The sequence below is a fragment of the Cricetulus griseus genome, chromosome 4 (genome assembly GCF_003668045.3).
Source record: "Cricetulus griseus strain 17A/GY chromosome 4, alternate assembly CriGri-PICRH-1.0, whole genome shotgun sequence".
Classification (NCBI taxonomy): domain Eukaryota; kingdom Metazoa; phylum Chordata; class Mammalia; order Rodentia; family Cricetidae; genus Cricetulus; species Cricetulus griseus.
In genome coordinates, this window is record NC_048597.1 from 20,904,329 (window position 1) to 20,930,404 (window position 26,076).

The 26,076-nt window shown below is 37.1% G+C and overlaps 1 protein-coding gene across 6 annotated transcripts in view; it reads left to right on the top strand.

Moving 5' to 3' along the window:
- The window catches only part of Robo2 (roundabout guidance receptor 2), a 482,486-nt gene that overhangs the window by 318,498 nt on the left and 137,912 nt on the right, over positions 1–26,076 (top strand). For all 6 annotated transcript variants that reach the window (XM_027412411.2, XM_027412408.2, XM_027412409.2 and 3 more), the window contains 2 exons: positions 16,598–16,755; positions 18,021–18,141. In XM_027412411.2, coding sequence (XP_027268212.1) covers positions 16,598–16,755; positions 18,021–18,141 — 279 coding nt within the window. The remainder of the gene's footprint in view (positions 1–16,597; positions 16,756–18,020; positions 18,142–26,076) is intronic.

The window sequence follows — 26,076 nt, forward strand, 5'->3', positions numbered from 1 at the left end:
TTTGACTTGTGAACTTTTTCATCGTTTAGGACAGAAGGCAAATATATACTGAAGATCTGAAACTAAAACTGAACAAGACATGAGGCCTGTAGACATGAATCATAGTTATTTGCATTTTGTTGGTAGGGTGTGTGTACTGTCTTGGGCTCGATTAGCACTCATCTACATGAAAATGTTTCTAGCATGTTTCCGCAAAAGCAAGTAAAGATACAAAATCTGCTGAAAGCAGGGTGCAGAATGTTCATTCTGTTTTGATTCAATGACATTTTGTAATGGACCAAGTTAGAAATTCAGTGGCAAACCTCATCTCAGTGATTTAAGGAAGCAGTCCAAGCCAATCTTAAGCACCAGATGTTGGGCTCTTCCTAAGGGAGTGATGTTTGGAGCTTAACTGGAATAACTGTGCTGGCTTTAATTCTGCCTGAACATCCTTCTTCATCTCTACATAAGAGAGCTCATCATGGAGGAATACTCTCCCTGAAGAACAAGCATGAATTATTTGAATAAGATTCTGCAGGCTGGTGTCTTTTCTTGTCTCATCATCAAACGAAATTATGGTTACCATTGAAATATGGTGACAGAAGGCATGCTGGGAAACTCTGTGTCTGAGAACTGAACTCCCCACTTCCCAATTACACATGGCTCTGTGTCAAGAGTGTTGACAGATGTTTGTTGCTTTTCAGATAACCCTTGCTACTTGGTCCCACACTGAGTAGAGATCACATCACACTCTACTCTTACTGGAGTCCGAACATACTCTGATTTGCCATGTGTGTGCAGTCTGCAGGCGCTATTAGCCCTGCTTGAGTAGCCCTTGATAACACTCTCTAGGAAGTCAATTAAAGATGGCAGAGGGTGGGCTGGACTGATTCTTTTGTCTTTTTAACTAAGACATTTGGTGAAGTAAAAATTAAACTGTTGTGAACAGGTTATTTATAGTTTTCCAGAAACCAGTAGCCCCATGAATTACTTTTACTTTTTCCTTTATCTTAATCTTTTTTTAACAAGTTAAATGCTAGACAAATAGTTCAAATTTTGAAGAGGAAGAGGTAAAAGCTTAGAGAAGACAAATGGTACCAGTTTTAAACTATACTATTCATTAAATAATTAATTATCTTTAAAACAGCGTCACACTATGTATCCCTGACTGGCCTGAAAAATCACTATGTTGACCAGCCTAACCACAAATTCAAAAAGATCCTCTTGTTTGTGCCTCCTGAATGTTGGTATTAAAGTCATGAGCCACCATACCCAGAAAATTGAATATTTTCATTCATGGTAATCATTAGAGTTATCTTCAGAGAAAAATGAACAACAGAGTTGCTGCACTTTGAAATTGACAGAAGCTGTGGTTACCTGCACAACACCCGAGCAAGATCAAGCCAGTCAAATATCCAATGTGTTTAGGGGAAGGGGCTCATGAGTTGCACCCTAGCTGTGGAGATTTTAGCAGCTGATAGCTGCTGGAGAGAGGAGAGAGAGTTTTCTTCAGAGGTGTTACCAGTGGTAGGTCACCTATTCTCCAATGGACAGGTATATACCTATGCATGTATGGGCAGAGCTCAGTGAGTTATATATCAAAAAATTAAGAAGAAAATGACATTAATTTGGGAGGAATATATGTGTGGGGAGGGGTGTTCTAGAGGAGATGAAGGGGGAGTGGAATACAGGTATGATGTAAATATATGTATACATGTATGAATTTACCAAAGAATAAATTACAAAGAGTTAAGGATAGGTGAAGAGGCAATCTTCTTTCCTTATTTGTAATTGCAAAAACCAATGAAAATTCACTTTGCGTGTCAACCAGTACCAGTGGGGTTATACATAGTTTATAGATTTGTAATAAATGCAAGTGAAAAGAAAGAGAAAAAATAAAATGATTTGAAGGTTTACAGTAGCCAAAAGAAGAAGTTTATTTAAATGGGGAAGAAGAGAAGACCTCAGCTGTGTAGGTTAAAGGATCGTAAATTAATATCATAGCAGCAGTCATTACAGAGAGAGCAGTACCATTCTGATCATCAACATAGTCCACTTTTGCTTGTGTTCTTCTTTCTTGTGAAGAAATGAAGTGTCCCAAATCTAGCTCATCTTAGAAATGCACTCAGAAACAGAAAAAAGGAAATGTATTCTCATAGAAATGTTAATCATGAATTTTGAATTAAAAGTAGACTTAGCCTAATGTTCAAATCACCATCTCACAGTATGGTGCAATACTGATTATAATGAAAACCTCAGTCACCAAGTTAGATTATCTTTAATACACTTTGATTATTGGGTTACAGATTCACAAAATATATCCACTTCATCTAATTTTCCTTCACAATATTTTTAAAGTGTTTTCTAGAATAAAAATGATCTATTTTTAGTCCTGCCTCCTGTTCATTCATACTAACAGAATAAAATTAGAAATCTTGAAATTTATGTCCTTTCATTCATGAAGCTTTCTCTCGTGCAGGATCATTATTATATTTTCTTCACATTTTAGATGGGAAATCTTGGTCATGTAATGGACATGTGTCTGCTTCATCTACTAGGAAACTGAGCTATTTTAAAATAGAGGTCCATTACTTGGACTTTAAAGGTTTTGTCTTTCTGATATGATAAGCAATACAATGCCCTAAATTTCCAGGACTGTATGAATTATATAAAATAGTGATTAAAATAAGAAACTATTGACATTGCATGGAAGACTGTTCCATAATTATTCTTTTCTTATGAAGACTATTCATTGATAACAAACATTTCTCATGTATTGAGTGAGTAAAACTTGGAACTACAGTAGAACTTTCCATTGTGAATGCATAATAAGTAACTATCATATTCAATAAGAAAAATTGAAATTTGTCATTCATCTTTTTTAGTCAATCAAAGTGCACTTTATACCTGTTATATGCCAAAATGGCTACCTCAAGTTTGTGAATTTAACAGTAAAAAGTTGAAATTTCTTCTCTTTCTCATATTTTATCTGCCTAAAGTAAGTCAAGTGACATCCAGCAGATGTAATGATGTCTCAAACAGTTAAAAAGGAGTGGAGGCAAAGAATGGAATCAGGATGCCCATCACCATTACAGGTCCTTGTTAATGCTCTATTTGATATAAGGGTGTGTGTGTGTGTGTGTGTGTGTGTGTATTAGGAATGGAAGAAGAATGACTCCCCGAGCTACTTTTATATAATGGTGCTGGGTACTGTCATGAAAGATTAAAGACAAGGAGACTTTTGTGACAAAAATAAGACTTTAATATTGGGCATATTAAATCTACGATATTGAAGCATCAATATGAGGCTGGAAGGTAAATGCAGGGCTAAAGTCCCAGGAGGGCTTGGTGCTGAAGAATGATTTCTTGGGTCATCAGTGTGAGGGCAGAGTTAGAAGTCATTAAGAGAGAAGAAAGATGTATAGTTGGGATACTCATTTTGAGTGAACTGACTATGTCTTGATAATAGGAAGTTTCAGTTGCTGTATATAGCTGAGTAATGGCTAGTAGAAATAAAATATAGATAGCATTCTAGAAGTCACAGTAAGAAATGTACAGTTATAAAAGTATATTTTTTATCCAATGGAAGATTGTGTGATGGGAAGACAAAACATATGACAGAAACTTTTGGCATAATAATTCTGTTGGCCAAGGGATTGCAATGATTCGACTATGAGAGAAGAGATGTGTGCCTGCTTGGTAAATCAATGTCATTACTTAGATAAGTTCAATTGCCAGCAGACTCCTGAATTTAAAAAAAAAAAAAACTCATTGGTAAAGACTATCCCAGTGTTCATTTTACTATTTAAGGTTAACTACAAGGCATTTTATAGATCTGACATTAACTGTCATCCTATAAAATAACTATAATAAAATACTCAATAAGATTATCAAACTTTATCTATATGCATACACATCACTTATATCCTTTTAAAAGAATCTATGTTTGTTTTTGGGAAATGGTTTCATGTAGGCTAGGTTTCACAGAACTTCCTATGTAGCCAAGGGTGGTCTTAAGATCCTGGGTATCCTGCCCCCTCCTTTCTGGAGTGCTGGGATTGCAGGAATGCAGCATCAGGCCTAGTGCTCCACTAACTCATTTATGTAAAAACAAATATTTGCTTTATGTTTGAAACTCTATGAAATACCAACTATAGGAATACCAATACAGTAACTTTTAAATAATCTTTGGCAAGGTATTTTATGCATCTTCTAGAGAAAGCATCACTAATAAACTTTTCTATGGTGAAAATCTTTTATAATTTTTAAGGAGATGTCACTTAGATTTTTTTCACATATCTTAAGCACATTTATGGTATCACAATACATAAATAGGAAAGAATAAAAATAGTTCTATAAGCATTATTCTTAAAAGTATCTGTTGATACTTAACATATGTGATGTTTTCAAGTCTTTCTCAAGTTTAGCAGACTCAACTCTTTCTCTGTGGGTTGTTTACTAACCTCTCCTTTGTGACATTTGAAACACTTCTCTACATGGTAATCCTTCATCTCCATACCCTGCATTCTTCTGTTGTCCACCTACAAGGGCTTTTACTGATGTTAAAGGAAAGGAACTTAAGAAACTTTATGAGTTTGCCTTCTGTCTCATAATGATCATAAAAATAATGTACATCTTGATCAGGCTTCTGGAATGGTTGTCTACCATCCCAAACATGTTGTACTGACTTCTATATTGAGTGGACCAGCTGTTCTGTAGTTTCAGTTTGTCTCACCAAGTGACTCTTGTAAGTGGTTATATTTCTATGGGGCTGCTGGCAGTGGAACCAGTATTTATCCCTAGTGTGTGAACTGGCTTTTGGAGCCTATTCCCTATGGAGGGATACCTTGCTCAGCCTAGATACTGGGGAAAGGCCTAGGTCCTGCCCCAAATGATGTGACAGACTTTGATGATCCCCCATGAGAGGCTTCACCCTCCCTGAGGAGTGTATGGGTGGTGGGATGGGGAGATGGTGGGGTAAGGGGAAGGACTCAAGGGAGAGGGAATGAGGATTGGTATGTAAAATACGATTTTTAATTTAAATAGTAAAAAAAAGAAAGTAAGAAGAAAAGGCAAAGCAGATGTGGTGAAATCTTTTCTTTTGCTCTCATTCTTCGTTTCCCAATATTTTTATTTCTGATGGAATGTGTTATTACTAGAGTCTTCTGTGTTTTCCTGAGTTTTATGTACATGCAAGCACATTCCAGCATGTTTATTTTCTTCTTGCCCTTTATTAACAAGATTTCACACCACACACTGAGACACCCATTCTAGAACATGGAGACTAAGAACATTGCTCTCCTTTGCATTTCTTCAGGGATAATTCCAACTTTTTTTTCTGGTTTTGCTGCATTCTGAGTTCCAAATTGAAATTTTTCTGTACGTCTTAAACAATATCTTTTCAAAATATTTCATACTCCAAAGTATGCTATAAAGTGCTCTTAATAGAATGTGCAGTCTATAGTTGTTGAATAACAAAAGTGAATGAATAAATAATAATAAAATATTTCTCTTACCTGGCATTAATAGCTACCACTAGAACTGTTGGAAAATAAAATATGAGTGTATAATCTATTTAGGTATCAATTAGCAAAAGTTAAATATTTTACAAAAATCACTCTTTAGACGTTAGCCTGCTTGTAACCTCTTGGGGAAAAGATATAATTTTGGTAAAGAAACTACTGAAGTTCTGTTCCTTTAGTATCTTGCAATGCAAATAATCATCTTAATGTCTTTGATCTAAAATATATTTTGTATACCCATCCAAGTTTTCATAATAGAGGTTTGTACTAATTATCATCTTCTGTTAGTGACTGCATGGTATTTGGAGAATTTCAATCTGAATAGTATCCAGTAATTCTGTGCTTAAGGCATGTCTAGTACTTCATCTTTGATCTCTCCATCCTAATGTTCAACCTGTAATGACTAAGGACCTCTTTACTTTAAAAATTCGCTACATTCTAGGGTAAATGGTATCACATGGTCTAAGTCATCATGTCTCTCCATGCTAAACTGCAAAAGAAGGAAAATATGATTGAGTCCTACTTAGAACCACCAAAAAATCCACACACATCTCAAAGGAGTGGGCTTCACTGAGGTTAATATAGGAAGGTTTAAAATGTAGTAGCTGAGAAGTAGCACATCCCTGATGGCTGAGGGAGGCAAACAGATCTCAATTTGTGATCCCCTGGGCAAGTAGTTGGTGCTGAACTCTTGAGGGCTTCCATGGTGCTGTCCTGTACCTCATCAAATTATGTTCAGTAATAAATCTCACATTCAGAAAAAAATACAAATGTAGGTTTTTAATTAAAACACACACTTATTTTTTCAAACACTTAATGACTTTTGCAAAAACACATGCCACTTTCATTGGGGTCCTCAATATGCATTATGCTTTGAGAAGATAATATTTGCATCTAGTATCAGTTTGTTTTCACAGATTAAAGGGAGAGGCTTGCAGGGAGGGTGGACTACCATCAATACACTCAGAAATTCTGCTTTTCATAGGTAAACAAAAGTTGTCAAGCACATTGTGTTGCAGTCACTCTGGCGACGTAATAGCAGTTTTCTGTGGTAATTAAAGCTTGGTCTTCTAGACATCTGCATTCACAGAAAGTGCTGAGCTGTGCTCGTTGCTTCCCCTCTCCTGTTTAGCTGTCAAAACACAGTGCTGCTTTGGGGGGTTTACGGTAGATGAAGAGTGAGACTGCTGCATGTTAACTGTGGCATTCAGAAATCCTTGGGTCGTGCAGAAAAAAAGAAAGAGGGTCTGAACGTCTTTGGTATGAGCTGTGTTCAAGCCTTTTTTTTTTTTTCATCAGTCAATTTAAAAATAAACATGGTACCATTTCAGTTAGGAGACACGTCCAGCTCCTTGTCATGTAGTCATCAAATTGTACATTTCCTGAAGAGTCTGAGATGTCAGATTACGTCTGTTTCAGCAACATTCATGAGAGTGTAGAGTAATGCTATTTTGCAGTGTGGACATATGCAAATCACATTATTGGATGGGTTATACTCAAGACCCTGCCGACATGTGGCACTTGATTCTTGAAGTATTAAAAATTCAAACCTAATCCAATGCAGTTTCATGTAGTCCCTGGTTTTGTATAAAAGACAAAAGTAATCAGTCTACCCCCCCCCCCAAATTTTCACTTTTATAAAAGGACAATAATGTTCCTCACATATCTTTTCACTGGCCGACTTTGAGACAGTTATTATAAAGTACATTGTTAAGCTCAAGAAACAATAGCTATTATCAGTCAGGAATATTCAAACCTAAAGTCCAAGGAGGCATTATAGTATATGTCTGTCATGCCAGTGAAAAGATAAAGCAAGAGTAGTTTCAAGTAACATGGGTTCTTGACAGGGAAGGTTAACCCTGATCTTCTCTTTCCAACCCCCATTTCATCAGCAGGGGTGAGATTACTTTGAGACCCTGCCAATAGGTAATAAATAACACATAAATTCCAGGACACCCTTGCACTGTAGAGTGCCCTAATGTGTAATAATCCTTAGACTATTGAGTTTATAACTCATGACATCTGGCAGTTACTTGGCATTGTAATTCATGGAGATCATGCACATCAGAATGCACCATGGGAGAAAAACATCAGAGCAACAAGGCCTTGAAGCTACAGGGCTAGGATAGAATGACAGGGAGATGCTACTGAGGTTGTGCACCTCTGTGACCTGAGCAGTGTCAGGATGCTGTAAAAGCTAATGCTTTCAGTTAGGACCAGCCAGGTGGGAGGAGAAACATGACCTGTTGGCATCCTGCATAAAAACAGCACATTAATATTTACTCAACACTGCTCTGCATTCACTTCTTTCAAATGGACAGATGAGGCTCCAGAGGAGACAAAAGATTGGTGAACTTAGAATTTAAACATATCTCTTATGTCCATTTGAAACTTGAAGTAAAATTTAAATGGCTATATTAAATTAGATTTTTATAAATATACATAAAAGTTAATTGAGTCCCTCATTTTTTTTTGTGGCCAAAGGGTAAATGGGGAGTGGTAGAGAAAAATGTGAAAGTAGTGGGCATAGAATATATTCTACCAGTAGCCTGCGAGCGGCCATTCTGGCACCCACATCTTCTTCTCTTTGGCAGAGGACTTGAGGCTCGTGGAATAGAAACCAGGTTTCGAAACTCATATCAGACAGATGGTCACTTGTAATTACCCTGTCAATATAAATTCCATATAGAAAAACTAGTTTGTTTACTTTCTCATTTATTTATTTCTTACCAAACCCACATTTATAAAAGTAATAGGTGATATCAGAAGTGCCACAAAAGCTCAACTCCCCTTTGGAGACCATATTGAGCAATCTTAGTTGATGCTCAGATTGTCTGTGTAGTGATAGATTTTCAGTTAAAAATACTCTTGTTTTCTAATGCTCAGAGCTACGGGTCCTTGGGTTGTACTCAGTCCTCCATGGAGAAGTGCTCAGATGCAGTCACTCTGAGAGGAGAACAGATATTCTAATGCGATGTAAATTTTGTTCTGAAGTAATGTATCATCACAAACACATTTTGCCTAGTAGTGATGCTTCTACATGCTATTTTCCTCATGACACAATGTAGCATAATTTCTAATGTGTCACTTTTTTTTTTTTTTTAGAATTTCCTGTAATACCTCATGACCAATTTTGTAGACACGGGTTCTTTAATGGAGAAAAGAAGAAAAACTGGTTAAACATCAATTAGCATCAAGCCACAGCTTCCTCATAAACTTGTGGGTAGGGTATGCAGATCCTTGTCAAATATCAGATGCTAGGCTTTTCCAAAAATAGTACTTCCAAGTGTTGAAGGAATGCCAAGTGCTGGCTCCTTCACAGCAAAGCAAAGGAAATGATTGCCAGAGACAGGCCTGGAGTCTGCCATGGTCAGATGTCACCAGTTTGCAGTGCCACATGTGATCCAAGAGTTTATGAATGATCTCAACACTTGGTCCCCAAGGAGAACATATGCATTACAGAGGTTATGGATACAAATTACAGAGAGCACAATGTTTCCATGCAATTTCTAAGAATCCTTCAGCAAGTTTTAAACATTAATGGAAAACATTAAGGAAGACTTGGCACTCTTAGCAAGACTTCAAATTATACCGTGGGTGAGGACAGAGCAGGGCTTAAAAAAAAAAAAAAGATTGAAGAATAAAGACTTGGCTAAGAGCAAGGAGCTGGCCATTCCTCTTGCGTGAATTGTGTGTTTGTGTATTTTATTCCCAGTAGAATTCCAGGCTTCACAAAGTGCTATCACTTGAAAATGAGCAAGTCACAGGGCATCCTTGTTTATTCAACATGCTCCAATTCATACTGCTGCTTTATCTGCATCATTTGCTGAGTGAGTTTGCTTATACAAGGCGTATTTCTGGAGGGAGGGGTGCTGGAATTGCCTGCTTGCTGCTGGGGTTCCAGGGTGTCAGCTTGCACAGCAGTAGCAGGATGTTTCCCTACTGAGCAATTTCTTTCCCATTCTCCTTCTGTCCACGAGAAGCCACTTATATTTTGTTCCCCAAATATAAGATAGTGTTCTGTATACAGTTGGTAGCTGACCTGCTCTTTCTAGTCATATTTTATATGGCTGTGAAACCTTTGAAAGTTTGTTTTTAATACAGTAAAGTATAAGAAAAATAAGAATCAAGCTGCTGCATTGTAGTGGGAAGCTTTCTGTTGCAAAGGAAAGCTGGCTTTAATATGAAAGGAAACTTAACCAGAACGGTCAGAGTTGGTGATGTGTTCAGGGTTGGTTTTCCCAGGCATACCAACAATCGATATCTTTCTGGCTCCTGAACTACCATCCTCTCACATGGAGCTTTTCTGGGCTCTCAACAAGGCTGCCAGCAATGACCATGGAGAGACAGCCTGCTTCCCTCTCATAGATGTAAGGAAAATCAATCCAGTGTTTCACATGTGTTGTAAATAACCCTGATCACTTCCAGTGATCCAGTGTTAACCTCTGCTGGGATTTGATGGTGGTAGGATTAAGGAAATACTTTGCCTCCATTTTACTAGTGGCTATTCCTTCTGTTTTCTATAGCTGATTGAGTTTTGCTATTCTGTGCAATAATCCATGTCACCATTTTTGGTACCAGCACAAAATCTGCTATTTTCTTAGTATCTCAAACTGTCTGGTTTTTATATTAGACAAGGTGAGGATTCAAAGGCATTGATCCATTAAATCCAAGCAACTAAATCTTGTCTTCGAAATATCATAATAAAATTAAAACATTGTGGTCTATGCTAAATGATAAAAAAGATTGAAATGTACATTTTAGAATTTATGGTTCAATCAACCAATGAAAGATACTTGATTAATTCTTGTGTGGCCTTTCAAGAAGAGAGTTTTTAGAAGAATACCTTCTCAACTTAAGTATAAAAAGAATTTTCTTGTGAATGAGTTGGAAACTGACAAGCACAGATGAGTTACATACATGAGAAATAAATAAGCAAGAGTCAGAGAACAAAGAGGTAGAGAAGAGATACTTATGGCAGAAAGAGCTTCGTGTTCCAATGAAACCTGGTAATTAGTGGTTCCTCTGTTTACCTAGGGTAGGAGAGTTATTTATACATTTGTTGCAAGCCTGGAGATATAATTAGAAATGTAATTCTAAGCAATACCTGAACTTGTATTAAGGAGAGAATTTTGCTTTAACCTTATCCTGGTTTGAATCAGAATCAATCTCTTAGGTTTATATATTTGAATGTTTAGTCACTAGGGAGACTGTTTGAAAGGATTAGAAGGATTTGGAGGTTTGGCCTTGTTAGAAGTGTATCACTGAGAGTGGGTTGTGAAAAAGCCAGGATATCCCCCTCTCTCTCTCCACTTTCTCTCTCAGATGGTGCTCCTGCATCTGTTGTGTACTTCCATGCTTCCTGCTATGATGATAATACAATAAACTTCTGACCTCTGAAACTGTAAATAGGACTCCAGATAATGCTTTGTCCTGTAAGAGTTGCCTTGGCCATATTGTCTCTTCACATCACTATAGCAGTGATGAAGGCAAACCTTTAAAAAGTGAATAAAAATTGATATGATCTTTTCATTTTAGTAAACCTATAACAGCTTCAATGAAGAGCCTAAAGATATCCAATATTTTTGTGTTAATTTAAAGAAGATATAAGGTCTTCTGAATGACAGTAATGGGAATACTAGAAGTAGAACATGCGGTGTGAGAAATTAGTTACCGCAATGACTGACAGGATTCTAATCTCAGACACACTAGGTGTGAACCTTGCACTTATTTAACTTACTGAACATGTGTTCAAATGACCTCCAGAAAAACATAAGGCTATGGTTAGTATGTAAAATATCTGTAACAAATTGTAGCTATCACTGTTGGTGAATTATCTTTAACATAGGGATTAAAAATTATAGTCATGTGGTTCTTTTCCTTAACCCACAATAGTGGTAGTAGTATAGAACCCTGAATTCTGAGCAAATCATGATTGTTAAACACCTATCTACCTGTGATTGCCTGAAAAAACTCTGCACAAGACTGGGTCCACCAGCATCCAGATGTAGAAGAGTTGTGACACAGGGACCTCACAGTTCCCTGAAGAGTTATATATAGTCCATGGGTGAAGGGAGGGACAAAGATTTTCTGCAATGTTGAAGAAACTGGTGAGGTACAAATACTTCTAAACTACTCTGCTACTGTAAATAACAATAATGAAGATTATTGGGTGGCATGCAAATGCATATGTGTGTGTGCACACTCTCTCTCACACACACAGGCATCACACCTGCATTCCCATGCAAACACACACCCAGAGGCATGAAACAGAAGAGGAGGTAGTTGAGAAGTAGAAAGGGATTAGCTGGGGAGAGGGAAGCAACAGGGTGATGGGCAGAGTGAATACATTGAGTACAGATACGCAACTATCAAAATGAAACCCGTTATTATATGTAATGAACATATGCTAATCACATATAATGTATTTACAATAAAGAATATCCCGGAGCCTGGCATTGTGGCTGAGTGTTCGTATAGCATGTGTGAGCTCCTGAATTCCATTCCCAGCATTAGAAATGGCAAAACAGCCCATAGTTTCCTGTTTGGTTCTATGTAAGCTTTCTCTCTTTTTCTCAGTGTTGTGGCTCACTGAGATTTCATTTTGGAAAATTTAACTCTGTGCATGGAACTTGCCCTCAGGTTTCTTTATAGAGAAATCAGGGTGGCTGTGGCACAGCTCTCGCGGCTCTTGTCAATGAACACAGGGAGTAATGTTCTGCCTGCCCAGAGCACAGGTTCATTGTTCCCTCACTTGCCTTTGGCTTGAGATGGCTGTTATTCTGGCTTATCATTATAATTCCTTTTTAGGTTCCCTTTCTCACAAGCTATTTAGTTTGTTTAGGATTGTTTTCTTTATTCAGTGGTGTGCACGACTACCTCTATCAATAATGTTTCCAGGTTTTATATTACTAATGGCCTCACTGGGGAGCCTGGGTGTCCTATTTCAGAAATGTATCTTTCAAAGGTCCATTTATTGTTTAGGCTAACCTTATTATTATTGCTAATTAATTTTAATGACCTCAAATAGAAATATCTGAGTGAGAGGGAGAAGGGACTTGAAATAAGCTTGTTCCCTAACTAGAACTAATAAAATAAAATAAATTAAAAAAAGAAATATCTGAGTGATTTGCTCTAACTGAGGTTATAAAATATAAAGACAAGAGAATGGATTACTTCAGAAAAAAGGCAGAAGAAGTGATTAGTCCAAAAATGGAGATGTGAGACAAAGGAGTCAAATGTGCAAAATCTAAAATTATAAACTGGCATGAAGTATGTATGGGGCATTGTAAGAGTAACCTGCTGCTGTATACAAACCATGACAGAATTTGATAGCAATTTGAGTCTTCAAGTGTTGTGAGATTGAGAATCTCGTTTTCTTACTGATGAATGTACAGAAGATTCCCTCTGTCTCCTTTAAGAAACTCTGACCACCAGATAATGTGGCATGCATGAAAAGAGAAAAACAGGGGCAAACAAATTATTGAGAGACTTGTACTGTAGACAAGTAAATTAACTTCTGTTCACCCAGAGAGCGCATTGACAATAGACCAGAGAAAAGATTCTGCCCAAGTCTAGCTTAGTGAACCAGTGAGACGATGGGGTTTAATACAGGAGTGTGGGTGACTAAAAGAAAGCTACATCACCAATGGCTCACCCCAGCAGGGGCCACTACTCAAAAAAGCTGAATCCCTGGGGCTCCTCTTATGACGTAGATCAGCATCCTGCAGCACCTTCTCTCCGCATCTTTTAAAAAATTAGCCAGGGTCTTCTGAATCTTATAATTTTCAAAAAAAAATGTGAGTTAGAGTATTTTCCTGCTTTCAGCATTCCTTAGTTGCCCTGGTTCTTTGTGTAGGATTGAGGCCTCCTATATTTTTTTCCATATATCCAGTTGGTTTTTAATACCAAATGGTGATCCCTGAAAAAATACAAGAAATATAATACAAACCAAGCAAGTTGTTTCTCTCTCTCTCTCTCTCTCTCTCTCTCTCTCTCTCTCTCTCTCTCTCTCTCTCTCTCTCTCTCTCCCTGTCCTTTTCCCTCTCCCTCTCCCTCCCTCTCTAACCCTTCCTCTCTCTCTCTGTGTCTCTGTCTCTCTGTCTCTCTCTCTGTGAACAATTAACTAAAAAGAGATCATGCATTTGAAAAGGATCAAAGAAGGAAGAAGGGTATATGAGAGGGTTTGAAAGGTGGTGGAAAAGGAAGTGGTAAATGGTGTAATTATAATCTCAAAATATAACAAAATTATTTTTAGAAACAAAACTTCAGGAACCTTGTAAGTTTTATTTATTTCCAAAGACTTAAGTAGACTTCTAGCATGGAATGTTACAGATTGGGGGCAAGAGATAAGCAACACACACATACAAAGGCAGAGAAAAATGGGAAAAATGAAAATTTCAGCCTGTTAGGATGTCCTGTCAGAAGTATTGTGCAGTTGATTTACGTTTTGTTTGAGTGAGACAGAGGAGACACGTTTTACCCCACAACTCAGTGCAAATGAAATGGTGACAGGGAACACACAAGTTAGCTGCATTGCATGCAAACCCCAAAGAGCATATTACACGTTGAAGAGGGTACAGTACCAATTATACCATTATCTCACCCTACTCTCTGAGTGAACAGTCTGAAAGCCTAAAATTACAGATGATGTTAGATTTCTTGGCTTCATGTGCAAATTGGAGTCATTTTCCTTTTTTTTTTTTTTTTTTTTTTTTTTTTTGAATGCAAAGACTCATGTTATATTGTTTTGGAAGAGCAGTCCTTACACTTTGTTGTGATATTTCTTCATTTCATTCACCATGTCAAAGGGCTGTTTTACCAAATTTAAATTTCTGCAAATCCATGTTAGACTGGTTCTAAGAAGGATTTGCATTGGTCTTTAGTACCATTTGAGCTAAGGCTCTTTGGCATGCCGTCTGTTAGGAGGCAAGTTCTGGTGAAGGGCCTTCAAATGGCCAGATGTGCGATTTTGGAACAGATTGAGAGTCTGCCAAAACACCATTTGTTTCCAGGACCGGATAACAGAGGGGGTTCATCACCCCGTTGCCATATTTTTGCACTTCTTAGCATCGCATAAATAGGCAGCTGTTCTCTATTCAGAATATAAATTAGTCGCCAGCTTTCTCTCCCTGGAGGATATACCTACAAGAGAAACCCCAGGGTTAACCCTTCTCATCCCTTGTGTGAATGTCAAAATGTATACCCTCTCTTCATTTATCCAGTCCTTATGTATAAATATCCCATGCACTTTGCTAGATGACAGGAAAGACAAACCTGTGTACATCTCAGTGCTAGTGTGTAACACCTGTCATTAGGAGAAAAGCCTTAAATGAATCTTCTTCTAAGATGATATTGAACAGTTTGCCAAGAATCCTTTATTACTGTTCCTACAATAGGAACGTACTTCTCTCTTCCATGGCAATGCCCTCGTTAAGATGAAAAGCTATGTTAAAGGATGTATTATGAGAGAAAAAAAAAAAAAAAACACCCGAAAAGCTATTCATTTGTCTCTCTGGGACTATTTTCAGGATAGACATTTTTGTATTTAGATGGAGAATGAAAATTAATCTAGAGACTCCACACAACAAGGAAAGATGTGGAGGGCTGAGATGGGGCTGATAATAGGACAGGGAAGGCAACTTAACTTAATGCCCATTGATAATAGTTATTTTATTTAACAGACTATATGAGGCTGTCTAGTGACAACACACACACACATTTCTAGATCATACATGCATTTATACACATTATGCATCTATATGGACATGCACATGCATATATAAACAAACATATGCAGAAGTGTGTACATGTATACTATATATAATGGAACAGTGTATGCAGATAGATAAGGTAGATAGATAGACAGAAAGATAGGTAGATAGAAATTTTACCTTTAATATTTCAAAATAAATCTTGGTTAGCGAATTATACTATATGCCTAAAGTCACAATGCTTGACAAGCAGGAGAATCATAGGATCATTGATTTGAGGCCAACCTGGACTACATAGTGAGGCTGTCTCAAAGAACACAAAATTAGACAAAGCTAATTGTGTAAGACAAAATAAAGCTTGTGAGTGTTGGGATGGCAAAGCAAAGGGAAATGAATGCAGTTGGGAAACATGGAGACAGTGAAGGTAAACATTACGTTAGCTAGTCTGAACTCGTATGGAAATTTTTACTAAAATAGTGATGGCTGCTATTTGCCAAAAATACTCAGTTCTCTTAGGTCTGATAGGGACTGTAGACTTCCCATCTTGCCAGCAGAAGAAATGATCATACTGATAGATATGTGACATTTGGACATCTGACACATGCCAGATTTTTGGAGGTTGTATGGGAGGTCCAACCTGCTGTTCTCTTCACTAATGAAAACAGGGACGATTCAGGCTGCAACAGTGCTGTGAAGGGCATCTCTGCTCCACACATCACGCTACCCAGATGTCACTTGGCAGGTGGGGATGCAGAGAGAATAAAAAAATGATGAAACCCTTGTTTGTGGGTGCTAGTGCGTTGCAAAAGTCAACAATGAGTCTGACTACTGAAGTATGGAAAGCTGTGTGGTGTGCCTGCGCTCAAGTCATAAGAAAGAGAGCTTCTCAGAGTCCCCACTCTACTTCCTTCATAGAACAATATCCCATGTAACCATAAGCCATATCTATATACCCTGCTTCAGGAGTTAGTTTATCTTAGATATTCATTGTAATGCAGTTATGAACACACACACACACACACACACACACACACACACACACACACACACACACATGCTTTTCTTAATAGAAATAGATCTACAGTATGTGAAGTGTTCCATACCTTGCTTGGTTATTACAGCTCAGAATTATATCATAAATGTCTTATTTCATTGCTGTTTGACATCTAATTTTTAAATCTGGATTTTAGAACCATTGTATATGAATGCCCTCTTAATATCTCTTTCCCCATCAGTGGGCACTTAAGTTGGGTATTTTTCTAGTCAGCATGGCTAGGTGCACTGGAAATACCAAGCATGCATCATGTGCGTAAGACTTGAAGTTAATATTAGCAAGACAAAATGGAATATTGTTATTAAGTATGTTTTTAACTTACTTTTCAGTATTGCGAGATGACTTCCGGCAAAACCCCACAGATGTGGTAGTGGCAGCTGGAGAGCCTGCAATCTTGGAGTGCCAGCCCCCACGGGGACATCCAGAACCCACCATCTACTGGAAGAAAGACAAAGTCCGAATTGATGACAAGGAAGAGAGAATAAGTGTGAGTCCACTTATAAGAAATGTCTAGAGACACTGTGTTTCTAATCTGAAAAAATTCTGTTACCATATTAATAACAAAATTGGATCCAAATATTAATTTATCATATACAACATATTGAATTTTGGATGGGACTCAGTAATACAATCATAAATATCTGTGAAATACTAATGATTGCACAAATTTGAATATGTAATTGTGATATTATTGTGTAATGTTAATATCTTTGTCTCTAGAGGTTTCTACCAGTCATTTATGCTTTATATATTGATATTAAAATATAAATGGTAGCCATTAAGCTAGATTCAGCATTATTAAAGGAAATAATGAGGACAGCTTCATGGAAATAAAATTTGCATTTGATATTATTTAGTAGTTCCCCATTTAGAAAAAATACAATGACTGAAAGTTAATGTATTTTAAATGTTTCATTTGACTAGGCAAATATTATTTTGTTGTTTAACTTTCACAAAGAATGACACAGAGACTTCTTATTGATTATGAAAGGTTGTCCTAAACTCAGCCCTGTCCCCAACTAGCTCTTAAAACTTAAATTAACCTTCTTATGTTAAGAAGTATACATTCTGCCATATGGCTTTCTTTCTTTCTTTTTTCTTTTTTTTTTAATCTCTCCACCATTCTGTATGACCAATTTGGTCTCCATCTTGCTGCTGTCTCCTTGGATCTATATTCATTTCCTCCTCTTCTCTGTCCTTGGAAATCCTGCCCCTCCTGCCTAGCTATTGGATATTCAGCTTTTCATTAAACCAGTGAGAAGGTACCTTGACTTAGACAAATCTTCACAGTGTACAAAACGATTAAGCCAAAACATTATTTCAACAAAATTCCTATGTGTTATCTGTTATATTTAAGCCTATACTTGTTATAGATGTGAATTTATACCATGTATACATACATTGAGATTGTACCATTACATGAAATCTGAATGATAGGTAGAGATTGCACTATATCCTCAAATGCTTCTGCTTTTATTATTTTTATGAAGAGTTACCATGCCAATGAGAATTTGGTCTTTAGCAGTTTTGTTTTGTGTTCATTCTTTTGAAGTTATTCCCTTTGACTTCTGCTGTATACAAAACCATCTCAAAATTCAATCATTTATACAAGCCATTTTACTTACAATCTAAATTCTTTGAATAATAGAACTTTTATTGCTTTCAAAAATAAGTTTTGGCTGATCTTCAATGTTCAAAATTATTATTTAGAGCCTCCTTATCATTTCTGTCTCTGTTGTTTATTTTGTATAGATCCGTGGTGGGAAACTGATGATCTCAAATACCAGGAAAAGTGATGCAGGGATGTATACCTGTGTGGGCACCAATATGGTGGGAGAAAGAGACAGCGACCCTGCAGAGCTGACTGTCTTTGGTAAAACTCTTTTCTAAATTAAGTATTAGTTACTTTGCTTGTTTCTGTGGCCATATACTTGACAAGAAGCAGCTGAATAAAGGAGCATCTTGGGCCATGGGGGCAGAGAAGCATGGTGCAGCTGGTTGCTTATATAGCATCTACAGTAAAGAAGTAAGGATTTGTCAACACTACTGCTTGGTTCATGTTTTTCCTTTAAACTCTGCACAGGACCACACTCTTACAATATGATTTATGTATTCAGAGGAGCTCTTCAGACTAGGTTAACTAGATTAGCTTAACTAGAAGCTCCTCACTAACAAGCTCAAAGTTGGTCTCATCAATAATTTTATATCCCATGAGACTGACAATACTAGTTCTTACAAATTATAGGTAGTTGCAGTTTTGTTAACTCTAAAATTTAGGACATATATGAACAATTACTCGCTAACTGGAACAGCCCATGTTGATTAGAGTTGGGGTTTCAGGGGCCTTTGCGATGAAAACTTTAATGTCAAATTTGAAAAGGAACATCAATTTATCTCCTTTTTCATGTACTTAAGATGATCAAAATGTGTATTACCAAATGTTAAAAGCCACACTATTTCTAAGACAATTTGAAATAACAAACCTGTCCAATGTTAATCACTCATTAATTTTTGATAAATTTATCAGGTGTTAGATACATATATTCATACATTTATGTATATAATATATATATACATATGCTTGTATATGGATTTAAATACATATTGACATATTTTTTACTCATTCTGACATCATAATACTCTAAAAATTGAGATAATATGTACACTTTTAAAATTATTTTCCCCTGATAGTAAAATACCTTTTTTTTTTTTACTTTTCTTTAAATTAGAAACAAGCTTGTTTTACATGTCAATCCCAGTTCTCTCTCCCTCCCCTGCCCCCCACCAACCCACTATCCCATCCCCTTGCTACTCCCCAGAAATTCTCAAAGTCTGTCATATCATATGGAGCAGGGCCCAGACCCTCCCCTGTGTATCTGGAGAGTATCCCTCTATGTGCAGTGGGTTCCCAGGTCCATTTGCGTACTAGGAATAAATATTGATGCACTACCAGAGGCCCCATGGATCATCCAGACCTCCAAACTGACATCCTCATTCAGGGGGTCTGGATCAGTCCTATGTTGGTTTCCCAGCTATTAGTCTGGGGTCCATGAGCTCCCCTTGTTCATGTCAGCTGTTTCTGTGGGTTTCTCCAGCCTGGTCTTGACCCCTTTGCTCATCACTCCTCTCTTTCTGTAACTGGATTCCAGGATCCAGCTCAGTGTTTAGCTGTGGGTGTCTGCTTCTGCTTCCATCAGCTACCAGATGAATGTTCAGCGATTCCACTTTTAGGCATATACCCAAAAGATGCACAGTCATACAATAAGGACATCTATTCAACTGTGTTCATAGCAGCATTATTTGTATAGCCAAAATATCTTTTCTAATTCCATGCATGCTATGGTGAAGTCCCTACTTAAGGTCATAGTGCACTGTTGAAGTTTGGCATAAGTTTCTAATGGAGTGTCTTCTGAGGCTTGAGAGGCACGACCCAAACTTAGAATGGGAGCATCACTATGGAAAAAGATGTTATGACACCACATTGGTTGTGTTTTTTTAACACAAGATCAAGGCTTCTTTTCAAACCTTCTGGATAATGAATAATCTCTGGTAGTACTCCCTGTAGATACTGCTGATTGAAGTCCCAGCTGAGAAAGGCAGGGAATGTCCCATAATTCATTAAAGAAACAAGTAAATATAACTCTATTCAATGCAAGCCTGTAGACTACTTCTGTCCACCTAGTTCAGATAACTCTAAGTTCACCCATAAATTATATGCAGTCATCTCTAACAGTCTTAGAACTGCCTCTTCACGGTAATGAATAAAAATACAGTTTTGTCTGGGAAGATATGAAATTAGTGGTCACTGAATATCAGCACTGAAAGCCCACAAGTATAGCTCTTCTATTTAAAGAAACACTCATTGCTATTTTGTTTTGTAGCTCCCACAAGCTCTTGAGTAGGGCAACATTGTATCATAGCAGTAAAGACTGCCTTACCAGGGAAATGGAGACAGTCCAATGTCATTGCCACAGCAATTAGATCTACCAGTAATGTGTCTGTATTATGAAATACTTACCCTGCTTTCCCTAAAGATATTATGGGAGCTGTAAGAGAACCTTGAGCCTGTCAAGAATTGTGTTTCAACTTCTAAATTATTTTAAAAATAGCTATTAACTCAACCCAAGAGATTAAATTTATCAAGAGGTACTTCCTGTGAAAGAATTGATTTAGGAAGCTGAGAAACACTTATCTGATGGTGTAAGCTGACCTGAGGGGTTTTGTGTACAATAAGTTGAAGGAAAACTAAAAATCTATTATGTATAACAAAACAACACCCAAAATCAAGAAAACAGGAAAGAGAAACACAGAGACCAGCGAAAACAGAGAAAGACACAGACACACAGACACACTCACACACACACACACACACACACACACACACACACAGAGAGAGAGAGACAGAGACAGAGAGAGAGACAGAGACAGAGACAGAGACAGAGTCAAACTGTCAGGCAAGGGAAGATATCTGGAAGAATTTAGCAAAGTGAAATGATTATATATATATATATATATATATATATATATATATATATTACACATACACACATATAGATAGATAGATAGATATAGATATTATATAAAATTTTAAGCAATTGGGGAAAAGAAAGAAAAATAGGACAGGGAAGTGTTGGTCTGATTTAAGCTGAGTCCAATGTGAGAGAGTGACTTTGCTGCTCTGTGACTCCTTATTTTAGAGAAATAATGTGAACAGTGGGAACCACCTCACTTATTACATTTGAATCATTTACCTCAAGAACATTAAAAAAAAATGAGCCTCCTCCAGTCTCAGGGATTCTGACAGCCTCCTCTGATCTCCTCAGGCACCAGGTACACATACATGGCACACTGATACACATTCAGGCAGAATAGTCATGCATATAAAAACCAAAACATAAGAATTTAATATATATATATATATATATATATATATATATATATATATATATGCTACAGATTTCATGTAAGAATTCAAACTATATGGTTGAGTAAATCATCCTCATTGGTGAAAGCAGCGTTCTTGGGTGTGTTTCTCAAGCACCTACTGTATTCTAAAACCTGTTTGAATGCTTCAGGATAGTGATGAAATTTGTTCACAGGGGGCATACTCTGTAATGGCCCTTCATAGTCTATCATAAAAAATAAAACAAAACATGAACTATTGTGTTTAAAACATGGTGAGAAAAGAAATTTCTCCTCTGAATTTTATCTATGTTGATCTTTGATTCCAAGAGTGAACATTGTTGTCAGAAATAAATTAATTCAGTCAGAATTTATGTAATCTAATCCAGGTAGCCTGACCATTATCACCAAGTTCTGTGGAAGGGCACACTAATATTATTCCATGGTTATCCAGCTTTCCTCCCCTTAGACATACACTGTTAAGTCAAAGGAGACCTGTAAAGCTAACTGTCTGATGACTTCCTTACTTTATAGGCACTGCTCCGAGGCAGTTCTTGCTAGGGCAGATAAAGGCAAGGTAAGGTTTACAAGCAGTAGTTAGCTCTAATGTCCTTTTATTACAGTTTTCTTCTTACAGGACTTAAACAACTCCACCTATGCAATTATAGCCACAGTATTGCTTTTACAATGTCAAGTGAATTTTACCTTAAAATTGCTAAGGTCATCCTGGAAATAACCATCATGGCACAGTCACTGGCAATTTTACAGCCACTCTCAGTGACTACACACAGTTACAAAGGTGAATGTGTTAACTGGGTACTTAGTTTCGTCTCTGTAGCATAAAAACAAGATTAGATTATTCAAACACCTATTGGATTCATGGTAATTTGGGTTAAGTCAAATATTTGTCTCCCGGCAGTGAGACAAGACATTAGATTTGATTTTAGCCGCATGTAAAGTTGGGTTTCCTACAATGCTGATGTGGAACTGGGCTGACAGGGCTATTTGAGAGCTGAATCCTATGGAGTAACACACTGGAAAACAACACCGTTATCTCCTGAGAGATTAACCTTGCAAGCAAGTTATGCCGGTGATTCAAATCCATTTAATCTCACAGAAAAAAAAAAAAGTTAATTGCATTGGCAAAGAAGTTGCCTCTGATCATGGCACAGTTATATATAATTAGGGATTGGACAACGTAGGGGTTCTCAATCTAATTGATAAGCAGTCCATAGTTGGCTCTAGAGGATTCCCCCTGCTTTTTCAATATGTGGTCACACATAAGGGGATACCATGGAAAGAATCAGTAGCCTCATTTTGACATGTCTTAAAATTAAGTTGGCTTGTTCAATAGATGAAGATTTCCACGCTTGTTTATTTTAATTGCTCAGAGCTTCATGGGCACAATCTCTGTGGACATTAGTGGATATTGAATGTGATCCTTATCTCTCTCTAGGTTGTTCTATTATCAGCTTACTCTTACATCCCTGACTTTCCTTTTTTTCCAGATGATTTTAATACAGAAAGAGAAAGCTTAGACACTTCCCTTTGGCTTTGTAGTTTGTATCTAAAATGGGGGAGGTTACTTTGATAATAGCAAAACACAATGTAAAATATCTAAAAATACATTTCCCATTTTAAATACAGTTCTTTAATCTTTAATATTCATGTTTCTTCAGTTTCATACACTTCCAGAAAATAAAAGTTGGTTAATGTAAGACGAAATTATTTCTTCCCCAGATTTTGTTTACATATATGCTATGTGTCATGCCTGCATCATGAGCCCTTGCAGAGACCACCAGGAGTCCAAGTTCATACGCAAAAACAAAGAGCCTTTATTGCAAGCTTGGACTTGGGCTCTCTGTATGTTAAGACACAGTGATTGGATTAGGGAGAGCCTGGAGCTCAGTTGACACATGGTTTTTAAGGAGTAAAAGAGGAGATATAGGGGAATTCAGGATTCAGATGGGGGTAGAACTCCTGATTGGGCAGGAGTGGGTTAGCAGGAGTCTTATCAAACAGGGGTTGGTACTTGTGTTGCTATAAGGAAGTTAGCAACCTATATACAATTTAGGTAAGCTATTCTTAATGTTCTGGAGCACCTAGTACTTATTTGGCTCAATTCTGATTTGTTCCCCACAGGGTACAGTTTGTGGCTTTTCCTGGTTATTGTAGGGTAAGGCCTAGTCACAATATCTTTAGCCTACAGCCTTGATGGGTGCACTAACATTAAGTTAGCCTCTTCACCATGTTAATGAAACCTGAAGTTTTTATCATTATTTCCATACACAATTATATGTATCACAAATCAGAAAGTGGGTAGAGAAAAGTTAATATAATACAATTAGAATGGTGAATAATACAGCCTATACTTATTTGAATATTGCTATGGAAATTCTCAGAGGAAAAACTTTATAAGTTGGTTAACAAAGTACAATACATCAATAAATTGTCACACTATATCATGGGAAGGCAGGTAAACTGAGATACTGAAGCATAATTCCCATCTTAATGTGCTGTGACAAGTGACTTTACTCTCCATTATTCTTAGCCTCCATTTATTGGACACTGGTATTAAAATTGAATTCTATTACATCAGTGTCCAATATCAGATTTTCAAATTTGTATGCCACTTGCTTTCCTGTGATTATCTATTTACATGGCAGCTGGACTCTGAAGGCAGAAGGAAAGAGAGAGATCTGTATGAGGGGTAAATCAGAACAGCAGCTGGGGATCCCTATCTTGCTTCCTCTTGAAATTACAACTCAGGTGCTTCCCCAAATCACCCTATAACAGTGATGGGGTTTCTACGATGCATGGTAACCAAAAAGATTTAAGGAACCTATTGTCCCATGTTGTGTGATATGTTTAATATTACAATGCTGTGACTGGAACATTTTAAATAGAACACTCAGAGATTTGCCTGAGAATAATATTGATGAACTTTAATAGAACTAATATCATGTTCTATTAAACACGAATGAAACTGCTTTGTAATCTGTACTAAGCACAATGTTATAAAAATCTGACACATGAGATACCTAGATATCTTTACAATGCATTCTAGTATTCTATAACATTATAGCTGAATCCAGTGTCAATGGATTTTCAGCATAATAATTTGTAATAATTTATACAAAACCCCTTCTTTTCTAGCATTGCTAACAATGCTGTCATCCTTGTAAACCTTATTTTTTGTTCTCAGAAATAATATCATTCTGTATTCTGATGAATTTAAGGGCTATCTTCAAGTATTGGGGGTGTTGACTCTTCTTCATAAGGTCTCTGCCTCACTTTCTTATTCTTACTCAGCATTAGTGAAGAGAGGAACCTCTATCGATCTATCTATCTATTATCTATCTATCTATCTATCTATCTATCTATCTATCTATCATCTGATATCAGTGAACATCACTTTACCATCGTACATTCCAAAATAATATTTACATTTAATATTTGACAGGAATCTTTACCATGCATAAAAATGGACTTTTGACTCCTTATTTAGATATTGTTTTAACTTAAGTGCAGCAGGCTACATTGTCATGTTAGTGTTTATTTTCCTTTATTGTTATGTATGTGAGTGCCTTAACTATTGATTCAAAGTGAGTTTGACTTCAGGAACATAAATCCTATTTGCAATGACTTAAGCATACAAAGATAATTTTCTCATAAGAATTCGCACTCACAAACACACACCAGTCTTACCAACTCATCCCACTCCTGTTCATCCTATGGAAAGATTATTTTGGATCTCTTAAGTCTATTGCCTTTATTAAAACTTCAGAATCTATGCAGTTTAAAATGAAATAATTTTACTCAGTAACCCTTGGACATAATTTCCTTTTTCTCTTCTGTTAACCCTTTACAGATCTGACATTTTAAAGGGTCCTGCTATGGAACTTAAGAGTCCATCAGCAGTTCTCCTTGGGCCAGCCTGCCCACTTCTTAGAGATGTTCTGCATGCCCTTGACAGCTATGGCTCTCACTCTATGGCTAGCTTCATCTCCTACTGTGTTCTTCATGAAAAGAAGCTGCTAGTTCTTTACAAGCCATTAAGCTTGGAGCCTGGGGTAGGAGAGGCCACATTCACATGTGCCTAATGATTGAACCTAGTGCTATAGTTTGTTCCTCTATAGGCCAGGTTATGGTACAATAGCCACATTAACATCAGAGGAACAGAAGAGGTCTCCTCCCGAAATATCATTTTTCAATCTCAAGTGATGTTTTTAGTGGTTTCCTCTCTATTGGCAGGGGGTTAGTACAGGCTCTGGATGAATGCATCAAACAGTGTAGGAAATGCCCATCTATGCTAATGTACCATTAACATTTGGAACACATGAAGATATATTAATCTATTGTCTAGTTACTGCAGAAACAATAACTCAGCATCATTTTGCTTAAAATGCAGAGTTGAGGCACATTGTTACCACCATTTAAAAGGAAAATGTTGGGGCTTGGGAGATGGCTCAGAGCTTAGAGATTCTCTGATTCACATAAATGCCCATGCACATGGAGACTACACCACTCCTTTAATTCCAGCAAGGAAAGTCAAAGACTGGAGCAAGATTAGGCAGAGCCATGGCCCCTGGGTTGAGTTAAGAAACTGTACCTAGAGGAAGCTACTTTTCTAGTATTATTAATGACTGCAGACTCACAGTTGAGAAAGAGAAACATAGAATACTTCTGTGACAACCTTACCCTGTCCCCCCAAATGTAACAGTCTAAACAGGAAGCCATGAAATTGAATTCTTAAAAATTGTGATAATGATGCTGAAGTGTAGCTTTCCACACTGGTGGCTTCTGACTGGGGTGCAGGAGGGAAAGGACTAAATTTTCTTTAAGGGTCTGGCCACTGGGAGTTTGACCATGCTCCAATGAGTTTATGGACAACACAAATTGGACT